Consider the following 27,290-nt stretch of genomic DNA (forward strand, 5'->3'; position numbering starts at 1 on the left):
GTAATGTGGTGTAAGGCGTCTTCAACGTCTGCAAAGGCAAAACCTAAGACAACTGCCCGTGCGAAGGGATGGTCAAGGGACCGAGAGGGTGTGAGCTTTTTACATTCCGCCTGAGTTCCAAGTAGACTGTGCACACCAAGTGTGTAATGTAGTCCCTTGAGCCCCCCAAGCAGATACACAGAGACCATCAACAACACGGCCAACATATAAACACGGGATACTGTAATGCTCACATACACCACAGAAAGTGGAAGTGGGAAGAAGAGGAACGAAAAACACAGGGAAAAAACAAAATGTGGGACAAACCCAAATGTATCAGTAGTACTTTAAGCACAAATGGTCTGAACACGACAACTGAAAGACAGAGATTGACAGGATGAATAAGGACACGTGACCCAAACTCCACAGCATTCACAAGGAATTCTTATCCAAACAGGATAAAGGCAGGTTCATAGCAAAAGACATACCACGTAAGCACCCATCAAATGAGAGCAGGAGTGCCTGTACTGATACCAGACAAGGTAGCCTTCAGACAAAAGAACACAGCCCAGGACAGAGAGGAGCACACCCACTGATGAGAGGGTCCCTCGCCAAGATCCCACAATTCTAACGGTCCACACAGCCAACAACAGGGCTCCCACACGTGGAGTAAAGCCTGACGAACTGGGGGAACAGACCAACTGACCACCACTGGCCTCATACTCCTTGCTCACTCATCAAGGGCCGGAAGAGAGAAAATCTGCAAGGATCCAGAAGAAAAGGAAAACGCCATCAACCAGCAGGATCTAGGTGACACGTATAACACGCTTCCAGGCACCTATGGAATATCCACCCAGAATGACCACATCCTGGGCCAGAGCACAAGCCTCAGCACATTTCAAAGGCCTGAAAAGGCAAACTAGAAATCAGTAACCAAAAAGCAACAGGAAACTTTCTAAATGCTTAGAAATTAACATACTTCTAAGTAATCCATGGGTCAGAGAGGAAGGAGTGACAGGAAGTATTTTGAACTGTATAGAAATGAAAATGAATCACAAAAATGTGTGCAGTTCATCCAAAACAGTACTTCAGAGGAAAATTTATAACACTAAAAACTTTATTAGAAGAGACAGGTCTCGGACTTTCCTGATGGTGCAGTGGGTAAGACTCCGCGCTCCCAATGCAGGGGGCCTGGGTTCGATCCCTGGTCGGGGAACTAGATCCCGCATGCAGCAACTAAAGAGTTACATGCCACAACTAAGAGTCCACATGCCACAACTAAGAAGTCTGTGTGCAGCAACTAAAGACCTGGCTCGAGTCAAAAATAAGTTAAGTAGGGGCTTCCCTGGTGGCGCAGTGGTTGAGAATCTGCCTGCCAATGCAGGGGACACGGGTTCAAGCCCTGGTCTGGGAAGATCCCACATGCCGCGGAGCAACTGGGCCCGTGAGCCACAATTACTGAGCCTGTGCGTCTGGAGCCTGTGCTCCGCAAGAAGAGAGGCCGCGATAGTGAGAGGCCCGCGCACCGTGATGAAGAGTGGCCCCCGCTTGCCACAACTAGAGAAAGCCCTCGCACAGAAACGAAGACCCAACACAGCCATTAACTAATAATTAATTAAAAAAAAAAAAAGCGAAAAAAAAATAAGTAAATAAACGAACAAACAAACAAATAAATATTAGGAAAAAAAAAAAGAAGAAGAAGAGACAGGTCTTGGTCTAAGTTTTCACCTTAAGAAACCACGAATGAGCAAAATAAACCCAAGGCAGGCAGAAGTAAGGAGATATGCAGCAAAACTCAATAAAATTTATTGTTTAAAGAAATATTAACTTTTTTTATTTTTTGGCCGCACCATGCCAGGGATCAAACCCGGGCGCCCAGCAGTGGAAGCATGGAGTCCTAACCACTGCACTGCCAGGAAAGTCCCAAACTTTTTAAAAAGATTGGTTATCAAATTGATCTTTCAAAAGATCAACAAAATGGATAAGTAAGACTTCTGGCCAGGATAACCAAGAAAAATGAGAGAAGACACCAATTACCAACATCAAGAATGAAAAATAGGGCTTCCCTGGTGGTGCAGTGGTTGAGAGTCTGCCTGCCAATGCAGGGAACACGGGTTCGCGCCCTGGTCTGGGAAGATCCCACATGCCGCGGAGCAACTGGGCCCGTGAGCCACAGCTACTGAGCCTGCGCATGTGGAGCCTGTGCTCCGCAACGAGAGAGGCCGCGATGGTGAGAGGCCCGCGCACCGCGATGAAGAGTGGCCCCCGCTTGCCGCAACTAGAGAAAGCCCACGCACAGAAACGAAGACCCAACACAGCCAAAATTAAATAAATAAATCAGTAATTTAAAAAAAAAAAAAAAAAAAAAGAATGAAAAATAATCACCACTGATCCCTCAGACACTAAAAGGACACGAAGAGAACCGGCCAACTTGACACACCGTCAGCTCCATAACCTGGATGAAACAAACAGACCAATTCTTTGAAAACTACGAACTACCAAAAATCACCCAATAAGAAACAGAGAAAGCAAGAAGTCTTACAACTATCAAAGAAAGAAACTGAACTCGTAGATAAAAACCTTTCAAAAAAGAAACCCCCAGACCCAAACGCTTTCCTTGGCAAATTCTACATAACGTGCAAGAAGGAATACTGACTACACGCAATCTCTTCCGGGAAATGTGAGAGGAGGGAACACACTAGTGCCCTGATGCCAAGGCCAGATGGAGAAAAGGAAAGGCCGACACCCCTCACAAACACAGGCTCAAGGAGGCACGGCGGCGAGGCGTGGACAGGCCTGGCGGGGGCCCTCCCGTGGGGCTCACCTTCTTCACCAGGAGGCAGACGTGGTGGCCCTGGATGGAACGACTGTACATGGAGGCGCAGGAGTCCACCCGCTCCACAACTGCAACAGAGGGCCTGGGGGTGAGACCGGGCCAGCCCCTGGCGGCAGGGGACAGTCACAGGTGCGGGAAGAGGGCCGAGCCATCTGTCGGCATGTCCAGTCTTACCGGAAAAATGGTGGTGAAAACAGATCTTTGCCAGAAGGTTCTGGAAGGACATACTAATGCCATCAACCTTGACTGAGCTCATGCTCAGGTCCCCGGACTCCAACAACTTGGCAAACGCGTCACTGTGGGAAGGACACAGAACAGGGGGGGGACAACCGGGGGATCCCCTGCAGCAGGGCAGAGACCCCAGCCCAGGGGGTGGGGCGCCTCCTTTGCAGGCCTGTAACTCAGGGTCCCCCAGGGTCTGGTAGGAAGTCAAGAGCTGAACGCGTCCCCAGGACACGACTGCACTTGGAAACAGGGCCCTAATCTAACGTGACCAGGGTCCCTGTGGGAACAGGAAATGAGGATGCAGACGTGCAGGGATGGATGACCACGTGAGGACACGGGGAGAGGGCCACGGAGAGGGGCCTCAGGAGGGCCAGCCCTGCCCGCGCTCTGGGCTCGGACGTCCAGCGTTAGGGCCACCAGGCCTGTGCTGAGAGTCAGGCGCCCGAGCTGGCCGGCCCGGCAGACGCGCTGGGCGTTCTGCGCCAACCACGAGCCGGTCACCCAACACTCCGTGCACATCCTCGTCTCGGGTCAGAGGACGTTGCCAAGGTGACCGCATGGAGAGCTTCCCACGGCACAGAAGTGGGGAGCCAGGGGTGGGCAGGAGGGTGGCGCACCTGTAGCACGGTGTGGTGACCAAGTACGAGGTGCAGGTGAAGTGCAGCTTGAAGTCCAGCTTCTCATGGGTGGAACCTTCGTCATTCTGCAGGAGCAGGGGCGCAGGGTGAGCGGGGGTGGGGCACGCAGCTGACCCTCAGGGTGCCCCCCTTCCCCACCAGGTACCTTGGCGATGAAAGACAGGGTCCCTTTGAGCTTCTGCGCCGTGACGATGCTCTGAATGGTGAACACAAACTGGGCTTCGTTGGAGATGCCTGGTGAGGGTGAGAAGCGGACCTGAGGAGCAGCACGGGGCACGGCCTGGGGTGGCGGATGGGGGTGCAGCCACCTGGGCAGGCGGCAGGGACGCAAGCCTGGCCTGGGTCTGTCCTCAAGTGCTGCCTGCCCTGGTCAGGGAGCCAGGCTCAGCCCTGAGGGGGCACCAGATGACAGGATCCGGGGGCTCCTGGCCGCCCCGGGGGCCACTCACCAGGGGGCAGCTGGAAAGGCACGGGGACACCGTCGTGGACCGAGGAGCCCTCTGGCCGGGCCAGCCGGGCGTTGAGAGAGTCCAGCACGTTGAGCTCCATGTTCTTGAGGAAGCTGCTGCTCTGGTTCTCCAGGACCACGGACACCGTGACCTGGCTGTCCTTCTGCAGGCTGCCCTGCACGTCGTACGTCTGCAGAGCAAGGCCCGGGGTCGGCGGGGCAGGGAAGCCCACCAAGGACCCCCGTGGGCCTAGACGAGGGCCCGGGAGAGTGTGGGCACCACCCGCTCTCCCAGCGCATGAACGTGCAAAGAAGGGAACGTCCTGAGCCCTCGCACGAGCACCCGAGTTCCAGCTCTGTCCGCGACTGTCAGCTGTTCCCGACCCACAGCGAGCAGGCCTCGCTGGCCGCCCGGCTCCACTCCATGCCCTGCATGTCCAGAGACAAGAGCCCTGAGCCCGCCCAGCCCCACCCCCCATAACCCCCACGTGGCTCACCATCTTGATGTAAGAATTTTCAGCCAGGAGAGAGTAGCTAGACATGGGCTGGAACAAAAGAGAAACGTTTCAGCTTCGGGCGGCGAGGACCTGGGACCGACGTCGGGAGCTGCCAGGTGCCGCCGGCAGGAAACACTAGGAGCCCCCGCGGGTCCCGGACAACACGAGTCTACACCCCGGGGCTCCTGACCCTGGCAGGGCCGGGAGGACCGCAGGGAGGGTGCGACGCCCGTGGCCCGCTCCCAGCGTGCTCGGGAAGCACGCTCACCGGGAGGGGCTCCTCATCGAGTGCGCCGTTCTCCACGGGCTCGGCCTCCCCTTCCCTCGGAGGCGCCCTCTTCTTGGATTTCTTCTGGTCTTTGGAGCGCTCCTCCTTGTCCTTCTTGTGTTTCTTCTTCTTATGCTTGGAAGGTTTCTGAAACAGGAACAGGGCTCAGGCCAACCCCACGCTCCTCCAGCGAGTTACAGCCCCACGGTGCCGTGTGGAAGCAGAACCCCGCATGCACAGCGACAGGAGGCCACTGTGAGGAGGCCCCAGCGGCCCCCCTCGGTGGGACCTGGGTGGCGGGCTAGCACCTCCCCCAGCCCGGATCCTGCACACCACGCCCCCACCTTCTCGAGGTCCTGCTCCCCGTCCTCGGCGGCGTCCTGCTCCTCTCCCCTGGGCTCCTCCCGCTCCTCCTTCGGGGCAGCGACCGCGGCGTTCACGCCGGGCTCTTCCTGCAGGGAGACAGGTGGCAGGCTCAAAAGGCAGCTGGGGCCCGGGATGGGGTGGCCTGCGCCCTCAGCCCTGACCTGCCTGGTCCGGGACACCCCGCAGTGACGAACCTCCCTCCGCACGCCAGGCGTGTCGTCAGCACGCAGACAGACGTGTGGCCCCCAGTAAGTGCCGGTGGCCAGCAGAGGGGAAAGGAGGCCCCCGCCTGAGGCCGGCTGGCACTGACCAGGGTCACGGCTGGAGACCCCAGAGCCACCAGGCCCCAGCCACTAACACAAAGCGGTCGCTCAGGAGCGCTGCCTGGCTCTGGGGGCCCGGGCTCTGCGCTGAGGGCCGGCCACGCAGCCACTGCCTGGGCGAGACCTCGGGCACAGAACCGAGCCGGCCCAGACCGGGCTTCTGCCTGAGGGTCCCCCACCTCCTCCACCGCCGGGGCAGGGCGCCAAGGTGGCACCCTGACGTCTCCAAGGCCGAAAAGCACAGGTGTCCGCCGAGGGGCACTTGGGGCCAGCACAGGTCACTGGCAGGCTCTTACCGGGGCCGGGGTGGCGGCAGGTGGCGCGGTGGACAGCCAGAAGTCTAAGTCCGCACCCTGAAACCACAGGAACACACGCCTTTGGCCAGAGCAGCAGCCCTGAGAGGGCACGGTGGCTCCGCCAGGCACAGGCCACTGCAGCCCCGCAAGACCCGAGTGTGCACGGAGCCGGCAGCACGTGCAGCGCTACCGCCACGGGAACGAGCGCCCGCCGAGACCACGCGGCCAGGCGGAGTCACGCTGCTCTGCGGCAAGGCCCACGACCCGTGCGTGACGGTTCCGTAGGAGCCCCCCTCCACACGCGTGACACGCATGCGATGGAAGAGGGGCAGCTGGCAGCCCGGGCCCGCCCCGCCCAACGTGACACACGCCGCCTGGCCTCTCACCTTCTCCGCCTCCTTCTTTTTCTTCTCTCGCTCTTTCTCCTTGTGCTTCTTCTCCTTCCTCTTGGGCTTCTTGCTCTTTTTTTCCACGACAGCGATGTCCTGTCTCTCCGGGGACTTGGAGGTCTCAGCGTCTCTGTGTTTCTGGACGGGCAGCTTCTCGCTGTCGGCTAGGGGCCTGGGGGTGGTCACAGGAGGCATGGCCCGTGACAAGGCCGCTCCCCCTCTGTGCAGTAAACAAGAGAACAGAGGGAGGGACCAGGCCATGGGGAGCCCAGGCCACGTCCAGCCCCGCGGGGCAGCTGCCCAGGTCTCAGTCCCAGCACTCACTTGTCCAAGTCGATGTCCAGGGCCCTGTAGGGGTCGTTGGGGTCTTTGTCGTCCTCGTCGCTGGGCAGGGCATTCTGAGGGGGGAGAGGAGCCCTGCGTCCATCCAGATCAACCCGTCCGGCCCCCGACCCCGCCGAGCCTTACGGGTGGACAGGGCACCCATCTCCCTTCTCAGAAACAGGCCACCAGGTCCACACCCATGAGGGAGCCTGATCTGGGGCCTGGCGCTCGGCGCGGGCAGCGAACTCAACGCAGGTAATGGGGCAGGAGTGCAGGGGCCGCCTGCTCACGGTGCACAGGGCACAGCTGGCTGAGGCTACCCCGTGCCACAGAGGCAGCAGCGATGGGCAGGCCCACGCGAGGGTGGAGCCCACCTCGGGGAAGGGTGCCTGCCCGCCCGCCACGCAGGCCCGCGGCTGACCTCGGGCATCTCCTCGGTGACGATGTCCACACGCTGGGCGGGGGTGATGTCCTCGTCGCTCTCCGTGTGCAGTGAGCTGTGGCGCCGGGCACCCCGCCTCTCCCGCTCCCTCTTCTTCCTCTTTCTCTTGTCCTTCTCCAGCCTCTGCCGGTGCCGCCGTTCTTCCTCCAGCTTCACGTACTGGTCTGACATGGGCATCCCTGCCGACAGGCGCACACGCGGCACTCAGCCCGGAACCACGGACACGTCCCACCCGGCCAGCACCCTGCTGCCACCTGGTTCACCCACAGCCCCGAGACCCAGGCCTGGGGGAAGGGGATGCTGGGCAGTGCCCTCTGGCTACCGGGACACAGACAGGGTCCCCAGGGCGGCGAGGGGTATGGGGCTGAACCTGGGGGCCGTGGCGTGCACCCCTGCCTGCTGGGACGAGGATGCAGCACGGGGTGCAGGGCAGGGCTGGAGCGCAGGCCCGAGGTGGCAGCTGCACCTGGCCTGAAGCCCCCGTCACCCGTGCCACCGGGCACACACTTGCCTGGCACCTTCAAGGGCACCGAGAGGTCAATCTGCACCACGGGAATGTGGTCCACGCCTGGCGCGTCCTGGTACCGCTGGAGAGGAGACACCGAGGCCCCGTCACGGGGCAGGGCGGCGGGCCCAGCGTGATGCGCCAACGCCCCAGAGCAAGGGGTCACAAAGACGGGGGTGGGCTGCCAGCAGGGACGAGTACAGGATGGGGCGCAACACTTCCATTTTTTGCATCTGAATCTTTTTTCTTTCCAAGTCGGAAAAACAGTGCAGGCTTGGAATCACGGTGACATAGCGCTTCCCGCCCCCAGGACGGCTGGTATCAGCAAGCCCGACACACAGGTGCCGGCGGGGGACAGTCTGCAGCCCCTCAGAGAGGTGACCCAGAAATCCCAAGAGCAAGGAAACCGTGCAGCACCCGCCCCGTGGAGCCCAACACGGACGACGGGTCTGCTGGGTGGAGGGTAAAGATGAAGGAGGTGGCTCCAGGCAGGAGCCCAGGTCCCCTCGCGCACCCTCCCCTCCCACCAAGGCAAAGGAGCCTGACCTCGCCCACGCAGGACTCACTCCCCAGGTATTAGTGTCGGGAGCCCCTCACGGTCCTGCCCGTGGACCTGCTGACAGCCCCACACGGGCCGTGGACAGAGAGCGGACGGGCCCCGCGGGAGCGTGTCTCAAGGACGAGCAGGCCGGCCTCACCTTTTGGGGGGACGGGGAACTCTTGATGTAGAATGGGTTGTTGGCCTGCTCCTGCTTCCGGGCCTCGCGGCGCTGAGGGGACAGGATGCAGCGCGCACGTCAGCGGGCACGCGGAGCCCTCACCTTCGCATCCTCCCAGGTGGGGGCCACGTCCACGCGCCAGACCCGGCGGGGGCGGGCGGTGCCGGGACCCCTCGCCACTTTCACTGTCGGCCTTTGACCACGAGGAGACGGAGAGCGGCGGTGGGAAAGAGCAGGTGGGAGACAGGCAGGCGGCAGGCGGGACAACCCAGGAGCTGCACGGGCGGGGCTCGGAGAGGCCGCGTGCTCCGGGGCAGGGCCTGGGGTGGGGGGCAGGCCGGGCGAGGAAGGCCGGCGGGGGAGCGGGGGACACAGCACGCCTTGCTTCTCCAGTCTGCACGGCACCCTGAGGCTCCGCACCCAGGAGCGCAGGCAGCAGGCGGGCGCAGCATGCAGGGTACCCCAGGGCCTGAGCGCGCTCGGGCCCCACGGTCTCCCTAGGGAGCTCCCGGCTCAAGAGGCCACTCCTGGTCTCAATGAGAACCCCACCCAAAGTCGAAGGTGGCTCAGCGCTGCCCACCGGACAGTGGACCCAAGCCCAGACCTGACCGTGCGCGGCCCTGGCCCTCCCCGCCTCACCCGGGCCAGCTCCTGCTCGTCCGCCTCGGGCGGCCGCTGCTTGGCGTGCCGTGGCTCCTCGTCGTGGAAGATGGCCTTGGGCTTCTCATCCTCAGACTCACTGTCCGAGAGCGGCTCATTGATCCAGGCGTCCAGGTCCAGGCTGCAGGACACAGTGAGATCACACGGTGGCTCCGGCCTGCATGCCTGGCCCTGGACACTGCCGTCCCCTTGGAGACAAGGACATGAAGGCTGGGCAGCGGCCTGAGGTCACAGTGGGCAAGGCAGACCAGGGACCCTGGAGCCTGGGCAGCCCCCCTCCCACGTTCTCAAGCTGCCCCCAAGGTTTGTGGGCGACAGCTGCCAGCCAACCTGCTTCCCAGGGATGGCACCAGGGGAGGGGTCAGCAGGGCCCCAGGAGAACTAGTGAGTGACGTGCATACGGTCTGTGTGAGAAAGGTCTGTCCCGCCCACAGGGGGCTGGGGCCGCAGGGGGCCTTCCTCCCAGCCCCCTCCACCTCGCCCGTCTGGACGGCAGGTCCGGGCTGTGGTCCTGCTCCCACGGGCCCTCGTGCCACCCTGCATCTGTGTCCTCTGACGGACCGCACGGCTCACCCTTCGGGGACTGGAACCTTCTTCTGTGCCTTGGGAGCCACCGGGTTCAGCTCCCCAGCAAAGAGGGCGCTCACTTCTTCTGCCACTGGCACATCTCTGGCCTGAAGCTTCTGGACGTGCTTGACCAGCTGCAAGATGCAAGACGCCTGGGGAGGCCGTGGATGAGTCAGGAAGGAGTTACGGAGGCCTGGCCCTGAAGGCCACTCAGCCCCCACGGGGCATCGCTCAAACCGTGCAGACGCCCAGCCGGACCCCTGCTGAGGACGTGCAGAACACGCCGCGAGGAGCCGCTGACTGGGCCAGCCAGGACACAAACGGGCTCCCGGGCGAGACAACGGGTTGGGGGTGGAGGGAGCACCGCCCCGCAAGGCAACCGCCCCAGCGAGCAGCAGCGCCGGCCACCAGGGCACCTTCACAAGGCCCCCAAGAGCGCAGCTGACCCTCAGCCAGCAGACGGGCGCACGTCACACACCCGCCGGTGACCGCAGAAGCCGCCGGGGCCCGCTGAGCGCCAGTGCGGGGTCTGGGTAGCTGAGAGCCCCCCGTCACCAAGGAGCCAAGAGGCGAGCTCCCAGGCCACCGATGCCCAGACGCCATGCATGCCAAGCTCTCCTCCGACCAGCTCTCCTCCACCCTCCCGGCCAGCGCCCTCCAGGACCGCGGTCACCTCTGATGTTTCCCTCTCGGGCTGACCACATACCCTCACATGGTCTCCCGTTCGCTCACAGTCTCCCACCCCCCTTGACCCAGGGCCTCCCCAGCATGGGGGCTCCAGATCTGCCCAACCCCCGGGCCGAGCGCGGGGGAGCCACGAAAAGAACACCTGCCCAAGCTGCTCTCCCGGAGCTGACCCGACCCCGAGGACGTGCCGACACGCGGCACTCACCCGCTCCTGGGCTTCCAGGTCCGCGCTCTGCACAAACTGGGGCAGCCGCTCCACCAGGAGCTGCGTGACCTCCTGGGCCGCCTGCGTGTCCGCGGCCCGCTCCTTCTGCTGCAGGATGGCTGCGTACAGCTTGACCACGTTCTGCACGTACACGGCCTGGATGTGGCCCGGCAGGGTGGTGACTTTGGGCCGCAGCATGGCCTCGAGGGTCTGCTGGGGCTCCTGTAGGTGCCTGAGGACAGGGAGGGCCAGTGAGCAGCCGCCCCAGCGGGTCTGTGTGCCAGGGCTGGCGCCAGCCATGCAAGTCCCCGCCCGATGCCAGGTGCTGAGGGAGGAGATGTGAAGGGAGAAACCACGGCAATGGCGAGACAGTCACAGAGCAGCCACACAAAGCAGTCGAGAAAAAGGAAAGGAAAACTATCAACGGCCTGAATTTGGCAACAGATGACCTGTGGCTGCAGCAGTGAGGAGGGGAGGAAGGCTGGGCCAGCGGCTGGCAGACCTCTCACCGCTCCCCGTGACGGGAGACATTCGCCGCGAGAGCAGTTGTTGCCCAACGAGGGCAAGAGAGAGGAGACGGGCCGGTGGGCGGGGCGGCTGCTGGGGCTGGGGTCTGGTGGGCACACCCGCTTCCCCTGGGGAGCAGGAGGCCCCTGGCCCCCACTCACTCGGAGAACTCCCCGCAGATCCAGGCAGCCGCGTAGAGCACCTCGCAGATGCCACTGCGCTGGGTGCTGCTGGCCACCAGATGGGCGCTGTCGAGCAGCGCGGACATCTGCGACACGGCAAACCGGCGGATGGCCTTCACGCGGATGGCCACATCCAGCATCTGGGCGGCGATGAGGTGGCCGTGGCGGGTGCCCTCCAGCCGGGTCAGCTCCACCAGGATGCTGATGTACCTGCGGGACAGAGCCCGTGAGGGCAGCGCCCCCACCTGCCCGCCCACCCGCCCGCACGCTGGGCCGCGGGCCGCACCACTCGAAGTTGGTGATGTGCTGGTAGTTGGACTGGCTGCAGATGTCGATGATCTTGGTGAGCAGCTCGTCGCGGTAGGTCGTGCCCTCGGCCTTGTCCACGTGGGTCATCAGCTTCTTGACGATCTCCATCAGGTTCTTCTTGGACACCTGGGTGGGGGCGGCTGGTGAGGGAGGGGCCGGGCAGGCAGGCGGGGCGGCCAGGCGGCAGGGTGGGCACGCACCATGCCGTACAGGAGGTCGAGGGCCCGCAGCCGGATGGACTCGTCCTTGTCGTCCAGGCACTGCAGGACAAGATCCTTGTGCGCCTGCACGGACTTGGGGTGCGTCCTCAGGATCTTGGACATGGCCAGGAGCCCCAGGTACTTCACTGCAAAGACAGCGCAGAGCTCTCAGACGTGGACGAGGTTCGGAGCGCGAGGTCGGGCCTGCATCCCCACCCCAAACCACCTGGGCCCCGTCGGCCCACGTCTCAGGGGCACCAGGCCCACCTCGCTGCCCACCTAAAGCAGCCCAACGCACTATCATCTAGACTGGGCCACAGGCCACGTCCGGCCGCAGCCCGTCTCTAGGGCAGCGTTACTGGCACACGACAGGCCTGTGGTCTACACCCGCCAGCAGGCTTCTACGCTACAGTGGCAGAGACCACACAGCCAGCAAAGCTGACGAGAATTACTATCTGGCCCTTTCCAGGAAAAGTTCGGCAACTCCTGCTCAAAACAAACAGACCTGGGTTCAAAATGAGCAGCCAGGGAATTAATTCCCTGGCTGTCCAGTGGTTGGGATTCCACACTTCCACTGTAAGGGCCCAGGATCAATCCCTGGTCTGGTTGGGGAACTAGGATCCCAGCAGCCACAAGGCGCAGACAAAAAAAAACAAAAACGATAAACAAAAAATGAGCAGCCCACGTGAGCAGGCCCTCAGAAGCCCTCTCCACCGTGGTCCTGGCAGCAGGGGCGTGTGACTGGCTGGAACCCTCGACAGCACACGTCAGCTGAAGGAAGTGCACGAGTGGGCACATGGGCAAGACAGACAGCAGCTCCCCCTCGCTCATCAGGAGCCCCACGCACCGCCCCACCTGATTAACCGCCGGGGGCGGGGGCCTGCAGCATGCCCGTGGGGACTTTCCTCCACGCCCAGCCTGCTCCTCCCGGGCCTGAGCTCGCCCTTTATGTCTCAACTGCGCTTCTGCCGGCCTCCCCGGCTCCTCCCTGCAACCGGGTTCCAGCTCCCCGTGGATGTGGGCACGGGGCCCAGAGCTTAAAGACCTTTCCAGTGGACACGGCCAAGCCACACCCTGAGATGCTGGCTGGAAGGAACCTGCCGTGCAGACGAGGGGGCCGTGCCCAAGGAGGAATCTGCCAGCCATGCCAGGCCCACGCTCCTCTCGGGCGGGGACGAGCCCTCACTGGCGGAGATCTAGGGCGCAGGGCCTGCAGGGCCTGCAGAGGGAGCAACTCACAGTTCTGATCGGAGTCTTCTATTAGTATCCTCAGTTTCTGAACACAGAGCTGTAAAGAGGGGAGATGCCACTGGTCACGTCTTCTAAACCAATGGCAGAGTCGGTGTCCCTGGGGCCTAGGAGGGGAGCCCCTGGTCCCATGACATACCTGGATGCTGGCACTATGGTTGGGCATGCCAGACGACAGCGAGATGAGCACTGAAACAGACGACCGGGGTGAGGGCACCGTGTGACCGGCCCCAGTGAGAACCCCAGGCTGGGTCTCTGCGGCCAAGAGAGCAGACCACAGGCCCTGGGCACCAGGGCTCCTTGTCTAGGGCAGGTCTATGGGCCAGCCCCCAGCTGAGACCCGCTGGCCCCGCGACGCACGATGGACCAGGCCCACCTCCCGTCTGCATCCCCACTCCCTCTGCCCATCACCAGGGCCATCTGTGATCCTGCCACACCTTGGTCCTCCCCTTGGACCTTTCCAGACTCAGGGACCACTCTCCGGCCAGCCTGCCCTGCTCCCAAGTCCCATACTCGCCCTTCCTCTCCCTTTCACTGTCGCTGACCCTCAGCGACACTCACAGCCCACAGAGCAGTCACGAGCGTAGACCCCGGGCCAGCTTCCTGGGCTTTACTGAACTTAAGGCTGCCCACGGGCTGTGAGGAGCATCCCAACAGTTTGGGGCAGGGACAGGAAGGCAGCGAGAAGCTGAACCCTTGGGCCACCAACTCCCTCTGCCTATCTACAGGAAACTGGGCTGCGGGGACAAGTCACCAGGCAGTCCGACTGCAACTAACGAACTCCGCGAGACCCTTTGGGGAACATGTGCCGATTCTCTCTCGAGAACTCTCCTGGTTGCAGGTCCTATGCTAAAGACGCCACAGGGGAAGTGGCCTGAGATTTGCTTTAAAATGCTCATGAAAAGCGGTCTTGCTGGTGGGTGTGGCAGGTGCCAGGGTGCAGTGTTTATCACTGGAGTCCGAGGTTGGCCATGGCTCTGGCTGCAACCGTGTCCGAGCTGACACTTCCAAAGGGGCTGCAGACGGGCCGGGCCAAGCAGCTTCCCAGCCAGGAACCTCAAGGTTCTGGTGAGGCCCGGGGACCAGCTCCCCCGCCAGCGACAGCTCCCTGCTCCAGAACAGGTCACCCCGGGTGCTCACCTGCGATGACGGTGTTGACACACTCGTAGAGAAGGGACATGGCAGACGTGCTAGAGAAGGAAGCATAGGAGTCGGGAAGACAGGGCCGCCTGCCTCCCGCTCACCCCACGAAGACCCCTGGGGGCACCACCTCCGAGGAAACGCGGAGCCCAGGAAGCCTCAGGTCTGAAGGCCATGCCGGTGACACCCCACCCTGGGCAGTGAGGCCATCAGATTCCTCCAAGGGACAGAAGCACCCCTTTTAGCCCTCAAAAGCAGCCTGAAATGCTCCCACCACTGCAGCCCACGCACAAATAACCTTCTGATTCTGCGACCCCCATAAAGAGAAGCCTAGTTCCCCAAAGGCCTCTCTCCTCCAGCCCAGACCCCGCCAGCCGGCTCCACTGGGACAGGGAGTAGGCCTGGCCACGCGCAGGCAGGAGGAACACGGAGTCATGCCCCATGTCATCCCTCGGGGGTGTCCAGGGCCACAGTGAGCACAGCCCAGGACGACCAGGGTGGGCACCAGGCACGTCCACTCCACTCTGATATTCTCACAGTGATGTTCTTGAGCCCAAATCCCCCAAACCCGAGAGCACGGGCCACCAGAGGCAGTCCACATGAACAGTCATAGGACCGATGGCTTCTCGTCAATGCTCTGAAAACCACAAGCTACTATAAACCCGGTCACTGGTGATTTGTTTAAAATCAGCAACGTCCCAAGCCCTTGGCCACTTCCCAGGGGACCCCAGGAGCAGAATCTCCTGGCACCTGAAGCTTGGCCCCCACAATTCAAACACAGGCACCTGAAGTTGCGTAGAAGCTCCTAGAACATTCCAGAACTGGGCGGTGACACACTCACCTAGGGCTCTTCAACTAGACTGAGGTCTACTTGTGAACCAGAGACTGGCTGGGACAGCTTTCTCCAACCTTTTTTTATTTTTAAAATATATCCTTGTTGCCTGCCTATCTGTCTGTCTGTCTACTTCTGGCGGTGCTGCACAGCTTGTGAGACTTTAGTTCCCCAATCAGGGATGGAACCCGGGACCTCGGCAGTGAGAACTCGGAGTCCTAACCACTTGACCGCCAAGGAATTCCCTCTCCATCCTGTCTTGACTGTGCTGTCTGCAGACTGAGGAAGGGAGAGCCCAGAGACGCGGCTCCTGGCGGCGGCAGGCCCTCAGGCCTGGGTGCCCCTCCACCCGCCCCTCCTTGGGGCACCCCTCCCACGCCTGCCCCAAGCCCTACCTGTGGATCAGGTTGGTGAGAGGCTCAATCAGCTTCTTCCCCAACCTTGGCTCCAAGGGGGTCAGAGCACCAAACTAGGGGACAAGAGAGGCCAGCGGTCACCCAAAGCAGGGATGGGACGGCAGCCCGGGGCTCTGCTGGCTGCGCGTGTCCAGGAAACCCCAGGGGCAACACTTGCCAGTTTGATAATCTTAATGAGGACCCAGTTGTTGGTGGAGGAGGTCATGAGCTTGAAGAAGAGCGGGGCGAGGGAAAGGTAGTTCTTGGGGTTACGTCTGGCCAGCTCACAGATGACGTTGACTGCCGCTGACTGGACCCCTGTGAAGCGAGGGACGCCATCAGCAAGGGGGCGTCCTCCGGAGCAGGCCGGTCCCTCGGGGCGTGTCCCCAGCAGGATCAAAGTCAATCCAGGTGCTCCGTCTGCCTCCACCAGGGGCTGCCCCCGCTCACGCCCCCAGCCCGCCTCGCCTGCCCCTTGGCTCCTGACCCTAACCACGACGCTCCACACCCCGTGATCCTCTGCGATGCACAGCAGATTCTCCCGAGACAAGCAAATATTTGGAGAAGCTGTCTTACACCTGCATGGCCTGGGGTCTCCCCAGAAGGAGTTACAGAAAAGGACGGGCGGAGGCAGGAGTGAACCCTGTGGCGTGGGACTGCCAGTCAAGGCAGCGAATAAACACGAGACAGCGAACACGTGGACAGAGAGGCCTCCCCAGGGAGCGAGTGTGGAGTCTGCTGCGGCCTGGAGGCAATGACGGCTGGCAGAAATAAGCACACCCAGTGGTCTTCTTGGTTTCTAAATCCCACATCAGCTAACAAAACTAGAGCTGTTTGGAGAAACGGCGGATTCCAGGACTGGCGGGAAAGTAGAAAGTGAACCTGGCATCTCGTGGTGCCAGGAAGTAAGAAGGTGCCCTATGGGGGAGGGCTAGGATGGGGTCCCGGGACCTAGTACCCCTCCACCAAGCCTCACAGACGCTGATGAAGCATCACGGCCCCGCACGGGCCCCTTCTTAACTCAAGTCAACAAACCGGGATCGGGGTCCTCCAGCTTCTCCTTCAGGCGGGGAAAGGCGGGGCGCAGAGACTCAGGGTACTTCAGGAACACCTTGTACATGATCAGCACAGCCTTCTTCCGGATGTACGGCTTGGTGTGCGACATCTGCAGGGGCAGAGGCTGTCAGTCTCCCTGCTGACACCACTGCGCCCACCCTGCCCCAGTCCTTCCCGCACCCCCTGCTCCCCCCCCCCACCTCCCCTCGCCTCCCACACCTGCCCGCGTCTCGCCTCCATCACCTGGAGGATAACCCTCTCTCCAGCTCATCTGGCTTCTGGCCTCTGAGCCCGGCCTGCATGTTTACTCCACTGCCCCCCCCCAGCCCAGGGGTTACACAACAGTGTCTTGGACGGAATCGAAACCTGCCTCCCTGAGTCCATGACCCCAGCTTGCCCTCTGGAGGCTGAGACCGGCCTCCTGGACTCACTGGGGCGCAATGAGGGACAGAAGGAGGGAGGGTGGCCCCAAGTGGAAGGTCACGCTGGAGAGAGCCTCCACCTGTCAACACTGGCCTCAGACTCTTCGGGCCACCCAGGCCTGTCCCCAGAGCAGTGCCCCTCGCCCGGGCCTCAGCCCCCTCCGCACCTCTGCACTGCACCCCTGGAGCTCCTGTCCTTCCTCGGGACCGTGCTCCGGCCAGGAGGGCCTCTCGTCTGCAGGTGGGCACACTCCTCACCTGTCAGGGCCCCGGGCAGCCTGGCCCTGAGGAAGCCACCCCGCCCCCGAGATGCATTGTGACAGCTCACTACCGCCCCACTGTGGGCTCGTGACCGCTTTCACCTAGAGAGCTCCTCACACTTCTTGAAGAGGGCCTGAAGATCAATACTGTCGGCTTTGCCGGCCAGAATCTCTGTCTGACTCTGCCCTTGCTGCTGGGAAGCCCAGGGACACCGTGTGGACGAAGGGGCGGGGCCGTGTGTGGACAAACCATTTATAAAAGGCAGTGACTGGATGCAGCCCGAGCCGTGCTGTGCTGGCCCCGGATCTAGAAGCTGCGTGTACCCAAAGCCTTCCAGACCGCGGGCCAAGACCTGACCATCTGCACAGCGAACAGGCCACGTACGGACAGAATCTTCCCGGGAGGAACGTGCCACCCTTCCACGCTGCTTTATCGTGGCTGGAGGGGGAAAGCCTCCCCCCGACCATGGAGAATCTGGCATGCAGGCGACCCTCTGAGGGCCGTGATTTCTTTCCTTTTTTTTTTTTTTTTTTACGGTCAATTCCAGTTTTGTTTTAATTTTTTTAATTAATTTTTATTGGAGTCGAGCACTGTGATTTCTAAAGAGCACGTCCACATTTCAGAACAAAGTTCTTGCTCACCTTGGAGATCAAGGCTGGCTGGGGTTTCTGCCTTTTGGATGGACTGGGCCCCAGACAACAGATTTGCTCAGATGAAAATAAAAAGTTTCCTGGCCGGAGAACCACCTGACCACTGCCTGCCAAGACCACTGCCATCACCACCCATGCCTCAGAACACAGCTGATGGGTCATGGGCTCACGACAGGCCATCGTCCCCAGCCAGACCCCGTCCCTCCCCAGCAGGACCATTTCAGAGGAGGTGAGGTGTGAATGCCGGGCCCCACCAGGTGATGGAAGGGGAGACGGTGACTCAGTGTCCCAGCTCATCCTGGGGACCCAGGCCGTTTCCGCCCACCCAAGTGCCCTCGACGTGAAATTACAACCTCGGTTTTCCAGGCACGTCAGGGAGCAAAAGCCAAGGGGGGGCGGGCACGCTCCCAGACTCACCAGTGTCATGATGTCGTTGGCCAAGTCTCTGGCAAGATCTGGGGTAACAAAACAGGACAGGCCAGTCAGCGCAACGCCAGTGTCATACTGGCTGGGGCTGCTCAGGTCCTGGAAAGGGAGAGAGAGGGTTAGAGGCAGGCGCCCACTGCGCCTCGCTGGGTCCCAGCTGCGCCTGCCAGCCCTGCTCTGGGTCTGGAGACGGGCTTGGATGAGGACTCACGAGAAACAGCCAGCTCCACGCTCTGTCACCGAGCAAGAGCCGGGACGGCTCTAAGGGGAGGGCTGTCTCGGGTCCGCCCCTCACTCCAGGGGTGCAATGGAGCAGAGCCAGTGCCACCCACGGCTTCCCTATGGGAGAACCCAAGGGCCGAGGAAATGGTGCAGCCAGCCAGCTCCGACCGCCCAAAGGCACAGAGCAGGGGCCCCCCAGGGTGGAACCCTAGAACCTCTGCTTCCGTTGGGGTGTCTCCCCTACTACAACCAGGGGTGACTCCTCTGGGCCCCTCCCCAAAGTGGAGAGAAGCTTCCACCAGAGCTCTACCCCTCAGGGTAGCAGGAAAAGCAGCCACAGGAAGCGCACATCTGCCCTAGCCTCTGACGTCACTCGCCTGTGCTCCCGCTAAAACCGATGCGGAAGCCCCATCTCGGCACAAAGAGAGGACTCTGTTTACATAGAGGAACCTCCCCAAACTTCACACGTGTGGTAAAAGATACACTGAGAGACGTTGTAAGAGTTAACCTTCCAGGGACTTCCCAGGTGGTGCAGTGGTTAAGAATCCTTCTGCCAATGCAGGGGACACGACTTCGAGCCCTGGTCCGGGAAGATCCCACATGCCGTGGAGCAACTAAGCCCGTGTGCCACAACTGAGCCTGCACTCTAGAGCCGGCAAGCCACAACTACTGGGCCCATGTGCCACAACTACTGAAGCCCACGCGCCTACAGCCCGTGCTCCGCAACAAGAGAAGCCACCGCCATGAGGAGCCCACGTACCGCAACGAAGAGTAGCCCCTGCTCGCCGCAACTAGAGAAAGCCCGCAAACAGCAACGAAGACCCAACGCAGCCAAAAATAAATAAATAAATTTAAAAAAAAAAAAAAAAAGAATCTGCCTGCCAATGCAGGGGACACGGGTTTGAGCCCTGGTCTGTGAAGATCCCACGTGCCGTGGAGCAACTAAGCCCACGCGCCACAACTACTGAGCCTGCGCTCTAGAGCCCGCAAGCCACACCTACTGAGCCCGCCTGCCTAGAGCCCGTGCTCTGCAACAAGAGAAGCCACTCCAGTGAGAAGTCCGCGCACCGCAACGAAGAGTAGCCCCTGCTCGCCACAACTAGAGAAAGCCCGTGCGCAGCAACGAAGACCCAATGCAGCCCAAAAAAAAAATGAAAAAAAAAAAAAGGAGTCACTAAAAAAAAAGAGTTAACCTTCCAGACTGTGATAACAATACGAAACCACAGGCTTTTAAAGTTCACTCCAGGGACTTCCCTGGCGGTCCAGTGGTTAGGACTCCACGCCCCCACTGCAGGGGGCGCAGGTTCGATCCCTGGTCGGGGAACTAAGATCCCCCATGCGGGGAAAGAAAAAAAAATCACTCCAGCCCAGGCTGAGCAGACAGGGCCTCATGGCACAGTCCCTCCAACTCAGCGTGATTCACAAAGAGCCCGACAAGAGCAGCAGGCACCTCGGGAGCTGCCCCGGGGCGTCAGCCAGCAGGTTCGCGGAGGGGCCCTCAGATGACTGCCAACAGCCTGCCTGCCCTGCAGCTCCCGCTTGGAGCCCCGACACCAGCCACCTGCGGGGCGACCACAACAGTTCCGCCCCGGCCCTGGCGCCAGCCGTCTGAGAGCCCCGGGCCACAGGGTCCGATGCGGGGTCTGGGGTGGGAAAGGGTGCCTCTGACACACCCTCTATCTAAGTGTTTGCAGAGAGGCGGGAGACAAGAGATACTCAAAGTCTTGAGGCCAAGGAGGAGCTGACTACTCAGTGCTCTCACTGCAGAGCATAGAAAACCACACGGGGCCGAGAGACGCACCTGGTCCAACTCACAAGACCCAGTGGGCACAAAGGCCCCCACGCTGGGAGGGGCGAGCCCTCAGCAGGCGCCCCCAAAAGAGGGGAAAGGAGCTGAAAAAAGGAGTGACCGAGAGGGCAGTCCCTGTCGCCAAGGGGGGAAAACGAGAGAGGAAAGTCCCGCGTGCCCCGCCGTCCCTTTTCCCATTTCCGAGGATCGCAGAAGGCTGTCCATCTGCCCGCTAACCTGCTCCCGCAGGAGGGGCCTACCTTGCGGATCTGGTTGGTGGTCAGCATGATGACGTCGGTCCCTTCGTGAAAGCACTGGGAAGCAGCGAGGTAGCCGATTCGCTGTGAGTGGAACAAATGGAGTCGTCAGGGGTGACAAGGGGACCGGGCGCCCTCGGGGAAGCACCCAGCCCTCCTGAGCTTCGCGCCAAGCAGCCCTGGCCGGCCCGTCACAAACCAGGAGGAGGGCACCCCTCGCCCTGTCCCAGGCGTATGGTCTCTGGAGCACAATGTCTTTCAGGGGTTGCCAAGCACGTCCTGTCGCTAACATGTGCATCCTCACTGCCTTCTTGACAGCGGGAGCTGCTGTTATGGCCCGACGGAGTAAGTCATCACGAGCGCCTAAACTCGGGCTGAGTGTAACCTAAAGTCGCACCTGCACGTGCGTGTGACACTTAAACACACGTGCAGAGCACTGGCCCAATTTTGGCAAATACGGCATTTAGTTTCTTCACCAAGAGTAACCGGCAGGCAGGACAACTGTGTCCTTCAGGAGGACGGGAACCCGCCCTCGGCAGTGACCCGCCGGCAGGACACAGCCTCAGACGCCGCGTGGTGTGTGTTCCCAAGGAAAACTGAGCCAAGCCAGGAAAACCACGGGACACCCCCACGTGGGCTGTGGGCACTGAAAACCGCTTTTCAGAACGTTTACTAAAGCAGGACACGTGCTTATTTGTTATGATATCAAGTAAGAAGCAATGTCGCAAACTGCGCACGAGGGGGATCCCTGAGACGCCAAGAAAAAACGCTCAGAGGGTGCTAAGAGACACCGGGACAAGTGACAAGTGGTGGCCTCTGGGGGAGACGATCAGCGTCGGCTTGTTTTTTTTTGAAGAGTCACAAATTTACTTTAATTTGTATTATAAAACACATAACCAACCCTACACCCTACAAACCCGAATTTCACTGACACTACTTAAAATGGAAAGAAAAACGTGATGCAAGTAGTGGTAAAGACCTAACTGGACCGAAGTGGTGATGGGAATGGGTCGCTGTTGTCTGTCACTGTGTCCCCTCCCAGCACGGCCTGCATCACAGGACGGACGCCCTCCTCCCCCAGGACCCCACCCACAGGGCTCAGGCCCCAGAGCGAGCTGGTTCCCTTCACCTTGAATGTGAACTTGGAGGCGCTCATCACTTCTATGATGTTGAAGGCGGCCCAGCTGATGTCATATCCTAGCATCTGCAGCTGCGGAGGAAAGAGGCTGATTCTCACGCACCCGCCCCAGCTCCCCACCCCCATACACTCTGGGGAGATTCCTTTCTTTTTCTGACAGGTGAGTCTTCACGTTTAAAACCAAAGCGACAGGTTATAACACACTAAAATAAGGCCTGATAAATAAACACCTGCAGTTTAAATACCAGCGTTACATGGGTTAAAATTCCCCACAAGGACCGGTAACCGGTCAGGCCGTTCATCTCCTTTCTCTGACCAGGGGAGGCCAGCATGGGGTTGCCTGGTCCAGGCTCACACCCCAACCAGGGACTGCAGGGCTCCGCCCACCAGGCTTCGGGGACCAGCCCGCAGGGGAGCCGTGATAGCTGGGGCGCTCCCGCCCCTCCATGTGGGAAAGGCCCACTGGACGGGGCCCCAGCTTGCCCTGTGCCACGTGATCACCACACATGCCTCACCCTCCACCCCGAGTCAGCCCGGCATGTGCCCCCAGGCTGGCGCTTGGAGCGGACGGTGTCCATCAGTGGTGGTGGGACGGATGGACAGACAGCAGGGGGATAGTGGAGCCAGACCCGGCCTGACAGAGCGAGCGGCCCGGCACTCACGTAGGTCAGCTTGCAGACCGCGTTTGCTTTCACCGCAATGTTGTCTTGCTTCAGCTCTTGCTTGATTTCATCAATGCACTGAGAGATATATTTTGCCTAAAAGGGAAAAAAAATTGAAAAGTTGCAAGTGTCTGGCTAAAACCTAAAGAAGCCAGACACAAGAGGTCACACAGTGTGCAATTCCATTTAGATGAAACGTCCAGAACAGGCAACTCCAGAGAGGCAGAGGGGAGTCCTGGTTGTCAGGGGCCGGGGGAGGGGGAAAGGGAGGGTGATGGAATGCTCTGGAATTCAACAGAACTCTGTGAACATACTAAAAACCACTGAATTACACATATTAAAGGGGTGAGCTGAATGGTATGTGAATGATAACAAGGTTGTTATCCTGAAAAGCTCTGTCAGTGCGATAAGTTGCCTGGGATCCCCCAAAGCTCTCCTCCCAAGGGCCAGGGGGCCACGGGAGAACAGGAGTGGCCTAGGCTGATCTAGCCTGAAGCAGGCACACTGAGCTCTGGGAATTCTGCTTCCCCTACTCGTGTGTATATCTGACATTTTCTACAATGAAAAGTTTTAAAACTTAGAAAAAAAGAATAACCATTTCAACACAGAGCATTAAGACACGGAAACGTTCTTAGTCCTCCAGTTCAGCCCTTTAACCAGCTGTGAACGAGAGAAAGCGCAAGCCCAGAAGAGAGCCCACGTCCCACCACCAAAGGCCCGTCCCTCAGCCCGCGTGGCCGGGGGCGGCAGGTCCACCTCGGTCCCACGCTGCTGTGACTGGGGAGCCCGGGAGCTCTGCCCAGCATGGCCACCCACGTGGGGCGCCCCACTGGCATCCACAGCAGGAAGGGCCCGGCCGCCCCAGGAACCGTGCCTGTTGGGCCCCTGCCGTCCACCTCCACGCAGCCCAGGTTCATTACTGGCCCGTCCTGGGCAGCCGTCCTCCTTCCCCACGCCGCGTATCACGGAGCCGGGGCCTCCCCCCAGGCACCTGTCACAGCGCTTCACATAACTCCACTCATAACTTCACATAACTCCACTTACGGAGACCCCCCTCCGTGCCCCCATCCAGGTGAGTGCGCTGGTGCCTTCCAGCTCCTGCAGGGCCGGTGCTCACTGCCGACGTGCAGCGCTGCCCCCCAAGGGCAGGAGCACCCAAGGGTCCCCTGGGAGGGCCCCTCGCAGGCCTCTCGCTTGCTCTGGGGCTGGCCGCCCAAGAAGAGCGTCGAGGTACCTAAGGCCTAGGCGGGCCAGATGGCATGGGCGCAGGTGAGAGCTGCCGGGGGTGGGAGGGTGAACACCTCCGGCCCCCGGGACCCCCGACTCCTCCCAGGACCAGCCACACTGGCGGGGGCACTGCGGGCTCCCCTCGGGCTCCCCACTTCCCCACTGAGGCCCTTCTCTAGGCAGCCTCCCCCGCAGGCTTCTCAGGCCCTGTCTGACAGGGTCTGTGTGCACGCCCCACCGGCCTCCCTGTGACGGACGCTGCAGCGTGTCAGCGCTCAGCGGCGCTGCCACCATGCGTGTCCACCCACCCAGCAACGCGAGGGCTTGGATCCTTCCCACTTTCCGGCTCCCGTGACGCACACTGCCGTGGATGTGTGTATACAGGCGCCTGTGTGGACACCTTTTCGATCCTCTTCAGTTTTCCTCACTACCCCAGCACTTGTACTAAAACACGGATCAAAAGGTCAGTACCGACACACACGGTCCAGAGTGAGGAATGTGTCCCATGGGGCGCAAGGCTCCACCCCCAGAGCCGCACAGAAGTCCCATTGGCAGCCTCAGGAGAGCCCAGCCCTGCCCAGAGGCGGGTCGTCACTCAGGGCTGGGAGGAGTGTGGTGCCCCGCGCTCCCGTCACCCACCAACAGTGGCATCGCCTAAACCTGCCAGGCTGGCGAGCTCAGCGACCCCGCCCAAGTGGCTGCACCCTCCTCCCATGTCACCCCAGACCACTCGTAGGCCCAGCACAGGCTCCCGGGGAAGGCGCCACCCTGAGAGCGCTCTCAGCGAGCGTCTGATGAATATTCCATGACCAAGAGTCGGACAATGGAACATGGGTCACCAGATCCTTCCAACGGGCTTCCAGTTACTAATCCCCCAGGCGCCTCAGTTCCCATCCCAGTGCACGATAACCCCTTCGTGCACCCTGGATGTGCTGTTAACAATTCAAAAGGGAAAGAACAGAGAGGTGATCCCAAGTGTGGGAGAACAGGCCCAGCACACAGCGCTGCGGGAGATGGTCTGCAGGTCCCGGGTGCAAACTGGTGCACGCGTACACACACACACAGGCACACACGCACGCACACACACACGCTGGCCCCTCAACGCCCAGATGTCTGTCCGCTGGTGAACGGCCAACACAGTGCACCCCTCTGCACAAATCCATTTCCTAGGCGCCCCAGTGACCCCTCAGCTCTCAGGAAGCCAGGCAGCGTCCACTCCCGGCAATGTCTGCGCAGCCACCGTCAGACCATGCCTCCCACCAGCACTGTTTGGAGACAAATGTCCAGGCAGCGCAGGACAGGCGAGACCACTGGTCCTGCCCCGGCTTTGATCCTGAGAGCCATGCAGAGCAGGGAGCAGCCTGGGCAAACGCAGCTGCTGGGAAGTGAGGGGGGAATGGGGGTGGGGTACATCCTCACGTGAACTCTGCACCCACTGCATGCTGCACACCGCCCAGCACTCCAGCGGCCTCTTGCCCACTGCAGGACAGGCTGAGCCGAACTTCCAGCACAGACAAGCTCACTGCCCCTAAAACACATCCCCTCCCTGCAAAACCAACACTCCACTGAGAGTACAACAGAATCCAGTGTCTACAACATACCAGCCACAATGTCCGGGTCACAAGCCAAAATTATTCAAATTAGAAACAGGAAGGACTTCCCTGGTGGTGCAGTGGTTAAGAATCTGCCTACCAATGCAGGGGACACGGGTTCGAGCCCTGGTCTGGGAAGATCCCACATGCCGCGGAGCAACTACGCTCGTGCACCACAATTACTGAGCCTGTGCTCTAGAGCCCACGAGCCACAACTACTGAAGCCCGCACGCCTAGAGCCCATGCTCCGCAACAAGAGAAACCACCACAATGAAAAGCTCACACACCACAATGAAGAGTAGCCCCCGCTCGCCACAACCAGAGAAAAGCCTGCGTGCAGCAACAAAGACCCAACACAGCCAAAAATTAATTAATTAAAATAATAATAAAAAAAGAAACAGGAAAACATAACCTATACCCAAGGAAAAAAAGACGGCCAATGAAGACCGGCCCTGAGGTGACCCTGGTGATGGCATGAACGCATTCATTTGCTGAGACTTCAACACAGCAACTGTAACCATGCTCTCATGACCAAAAAGAAAATATGCTCCTAATGAATAGAAAGAGAGAAAATCTCAGCAGAGAACGGAAAGTGACACAAACAACCAGATGAAAACCCTAGAAGTGAAAAACAATCTCCGAGGTAGAAGAGGCACTGCGGGGACTGGACGGGGAGCTGGAGCTGAGAAGAAAGTGGAGCACCAGGGCCCACCCAGTCTGAAGGGAGGAAAGTCAGGCAAGGCTGTGGTACACCAAAGGCGTAGCGTGTGTACAACTGGGGTCCCAGGAGAGGAAGGACAGAGAAAATATGTGAAAAACCAAACAGCTCAAACTTCCCCAAATGTGGTGAAAGACATAAATTTACTATTTCAAGAAGCCCAGCACCGCCCCCCTCAAACAGGAAATATAAAAGAAAATCACACCCAGACATATCACAGGCAAACTGCTGAAAACTGAAAATAAGGAGAAAATCTTCAGAGGAGCCAGCGGAAAAGGGTGTGCTGCTACAGGGGAGCAGGGGGCTGAGGGAGGTGGGAGGACTCCAGGCCCAGGGCTCTCCATCCAAGAACACCCCTCAGGAATGAAGGCAGAGTAACATCCCTGCACCTCGGAGCACCCACAGGGGTGACAAATGAGCCCACAGGAAGTGGCTGACCTGCAGGAAGACCCAGCCTCGACACGAGTTTTTAGCTATAAGACAGGTGCACAGGCTCATGGTTCCTACAGGCAGGAAAAGGGAGGAATGGGTTGTAAAATATTAAAATAATGTTTCAGGAGGGTGGAGTCAAGATGGCATACTAGGAGGATGTGGAATTCGCATCTCCTCACAACCAGAGCACCTACCAGGCACCGGTGGGGGACCATGGACACCTAAGGGGACGGGAGGAACCCCCAACGACTGGTTGTTTCAATTACAGTTTTATTTTTCCTAATGTATTTTTTATCTCTAATTTTATTTTGGTTTTTATTCTTTGATATGGTACTGCTCCTTTTTTTCTTTCTTCTTTTTTTTTTTTTTTCTTACTGCGCCACAAAGCTTGCGGGATCTTGGTTCCCAGGTGGGAGGTCGGGCCAGAGCTCCTGTGGTGGGAGCTCCAAGTCCAAACCGCTGGACTAACAGAGAACCTCAGACCCCAGGGAGTATCAATCAGAGTGAGGCCTCCCGGAGGTCCTCATCTCAGCACCAAGCTCTATCCAACTGCCTGCAAACTCCAGTGCTGGACGTCTCAGGACAAACAATCAGTAAGACAGGAATACAGCACCAACCATCAAAAAAAAAAAAAAAAAAGAAAAAACAGAAAAGACAAAAAAATTTGTTTCAGGCGAAGAAGCAAGGTAAAAACCTACAAGGCCAAATAAATAAAGACAAAACAGGCAACCTACCTGAAAAAGAATTCAGAGTAACGATAGTAAAGATGATCCAAAATCTCGGAAACAGAATGGAGAAAACACGAGAAACGTTTAACAAGGATCTAGAAGAACTAAAGAGCAAACAAGCAGGGATGAACAACACAATTACTGAAATTAAAAATACTCTAGAAGGAATCAATAACAGAATAACTGAGGCAGAAAAACAGATAAGTGAGCTAGAAGATAAAATGGTGGAAATAACTGCCAGGGAGCAGAATAAAGAAAAAAGAATGAAAAGAATTGAAGACAGTCTCAGAGACCTCTGGGACAACATTAAAGCACCAACATTCGAATTATAGGGGTCCCAGAAGAAAAGAGAAAAAGAAAGGGTCTGAAAAAATATTTAAAGAGATTATAGTCGAAAACTTCCCTAACATGGGAAAGGAAATAGTCAATCAAGTCCAGGAAGCACAGAGAGTACCATACAGGATAAACCCAAAGAGAAACATGCCGAGAGACACATATTAATCAAAGTATCAAAAATTAAGTA

The 27,290-nt window shown here is 59.5% G+C and overlaps 2 protein-coding genes across 3 annotated transcripts in view; one reads left to right on the forward strand and one right to left on the reverse strand.

Annotated features, from left to right (window-relative positions):
* Window positions 1–27,290, forward strand: part of SPPL2B (signal peptide peptidase like 2B) — a 231,734-nt gene that overhangs the window by 7,106 nt on the left and 197,338 nt on the right. The window lies entirely within an intron of this gene.
* Window positions 1–27,290, reverse strand: part of AP3D1 (adaptor related protein complex 3 subunit delta 1) — a 45,814-nt gene that overhangs the window by 2,772 nt on the left and 15,752 nt on the right. Inside the window, exons 2-31 of one of the 2 annotated variants that reach the window (XM_068537359.1) lie at window positions 22,071–22,166; window positions 21,400–21,474; window positions 20,274–20,354; window positions 17,994–18,101; window positions 16,223–16,352; window positions 15,366–15,505; window positions 15,188–15,261; window positions 13,961–14,010; window positions 12,960–13,009; window positions 12,812–12,860; window positions 11,573–11,718; window positions 11,350–11,498; window positions 11,043–11,273; window positions 10,375–10,606; window positions 9,489–9,634; window positions 8,895–9,036; window positions 8,235–8,306; window positions 7,543–7,618; window positions 7,011–7,210; window positions 6,590–6,663; window positions 6,263–6,437; window positions 5,877–5,933; window positions 5,236–5,343; window positions 4,892–5,038; window positions 4,624–4,671; window positions 4,128–4,317; window positions 3,824–3,912; window positions 3,658–3,743; window positions 2,990–3,111; window positions 2,804–2,883 (exon numbers count right to left, since the gene is read on the reverse strand). In XM_068537359.1, the coding sequence (XP_068393460.1) occupies window positions 2,804–2,883; window positions 2,990–3,111; window positions 3,658–3,743; window positions 3,824–3,912; window positions 4,128–4,317; window positions 4,624–4,671; window positions 4,892–5,038; window positions 5,236–5,343; window positions 5,877–5,933; window positions 6,263–6,437; window positions 6,590–6,663; window positions 7,011–7,210; window positions 7,543–7,618; window positions 8,235–8,306; window positions 8,895–9,036; window positions 9,489–9,634; window positions 10,375–10,606; window positions 11,043–11,273; window positions 11,350–11,498; window positions 11,573–11,718; window positions 12,812–12,860; window positions 12,960–13,009; window positions 13,961–14,010; window positions 15,188–15,261; window positions 15,366–15,505; window positions 16,223–16,352; window positions 17,994–18,101; window positions 20,274–20,354; window positions 21,400–21,474; window positions 22,071–22,166 (3,423 nt within the window). Of the gene's footprint in view, window positions 1–2,803; window positions 2,884–2,989; window positions 3,112–3,657; window positions 3,744–3,823; window positions 3,913–4,127; window positions 4,318–4,623; window positions 4,672–4,891; window positions 5,039–5,235; window positions 5,344–5,876; window positions 5,934–6,262; window positions 6,438–6,589; window positions 6,664–7,010; window positions 7,211–7,542; window positions 7,619–8,234; window positions 8,307–8,894; window positions 9,037–9,488; window positions 9,635–10,374; window positions 10,607–11,042; window positions 11,274–11,349; window positions 11,499–11,572; window positions 11,719–12,811; window positions 12,861–12,959; window positions 13,010–13,960; window positions 14,011–15,187; window positions 15,262–15,365; window positions 15,506–16,222; window positions 16,353–17,993; window positions 18,102–20,273; window positions 20,355–21,399; window positions 21,481–22,070; window positions 22,167–27,290 lie in introns of both variants that reach the window. The other variant, XM_068537357.1, reaches the window with a different exon arrangement.

The sequence above is a fragment of the Eschrichtius robustus genome, chromosome 2, assembly GCF_028021215.1.
Source record: "Eschrichtius robustus isolate mEscRob2 chromosome 2, mEscRob2.pri, whole genome shotgun sequence".
Lineage (NCBI taxonomy): Eukaryota > Metazoa > Chordata > Mammalia > Artiodactyla > Eschrichtiidae > Eschrichtius > Eschrichtius robustus.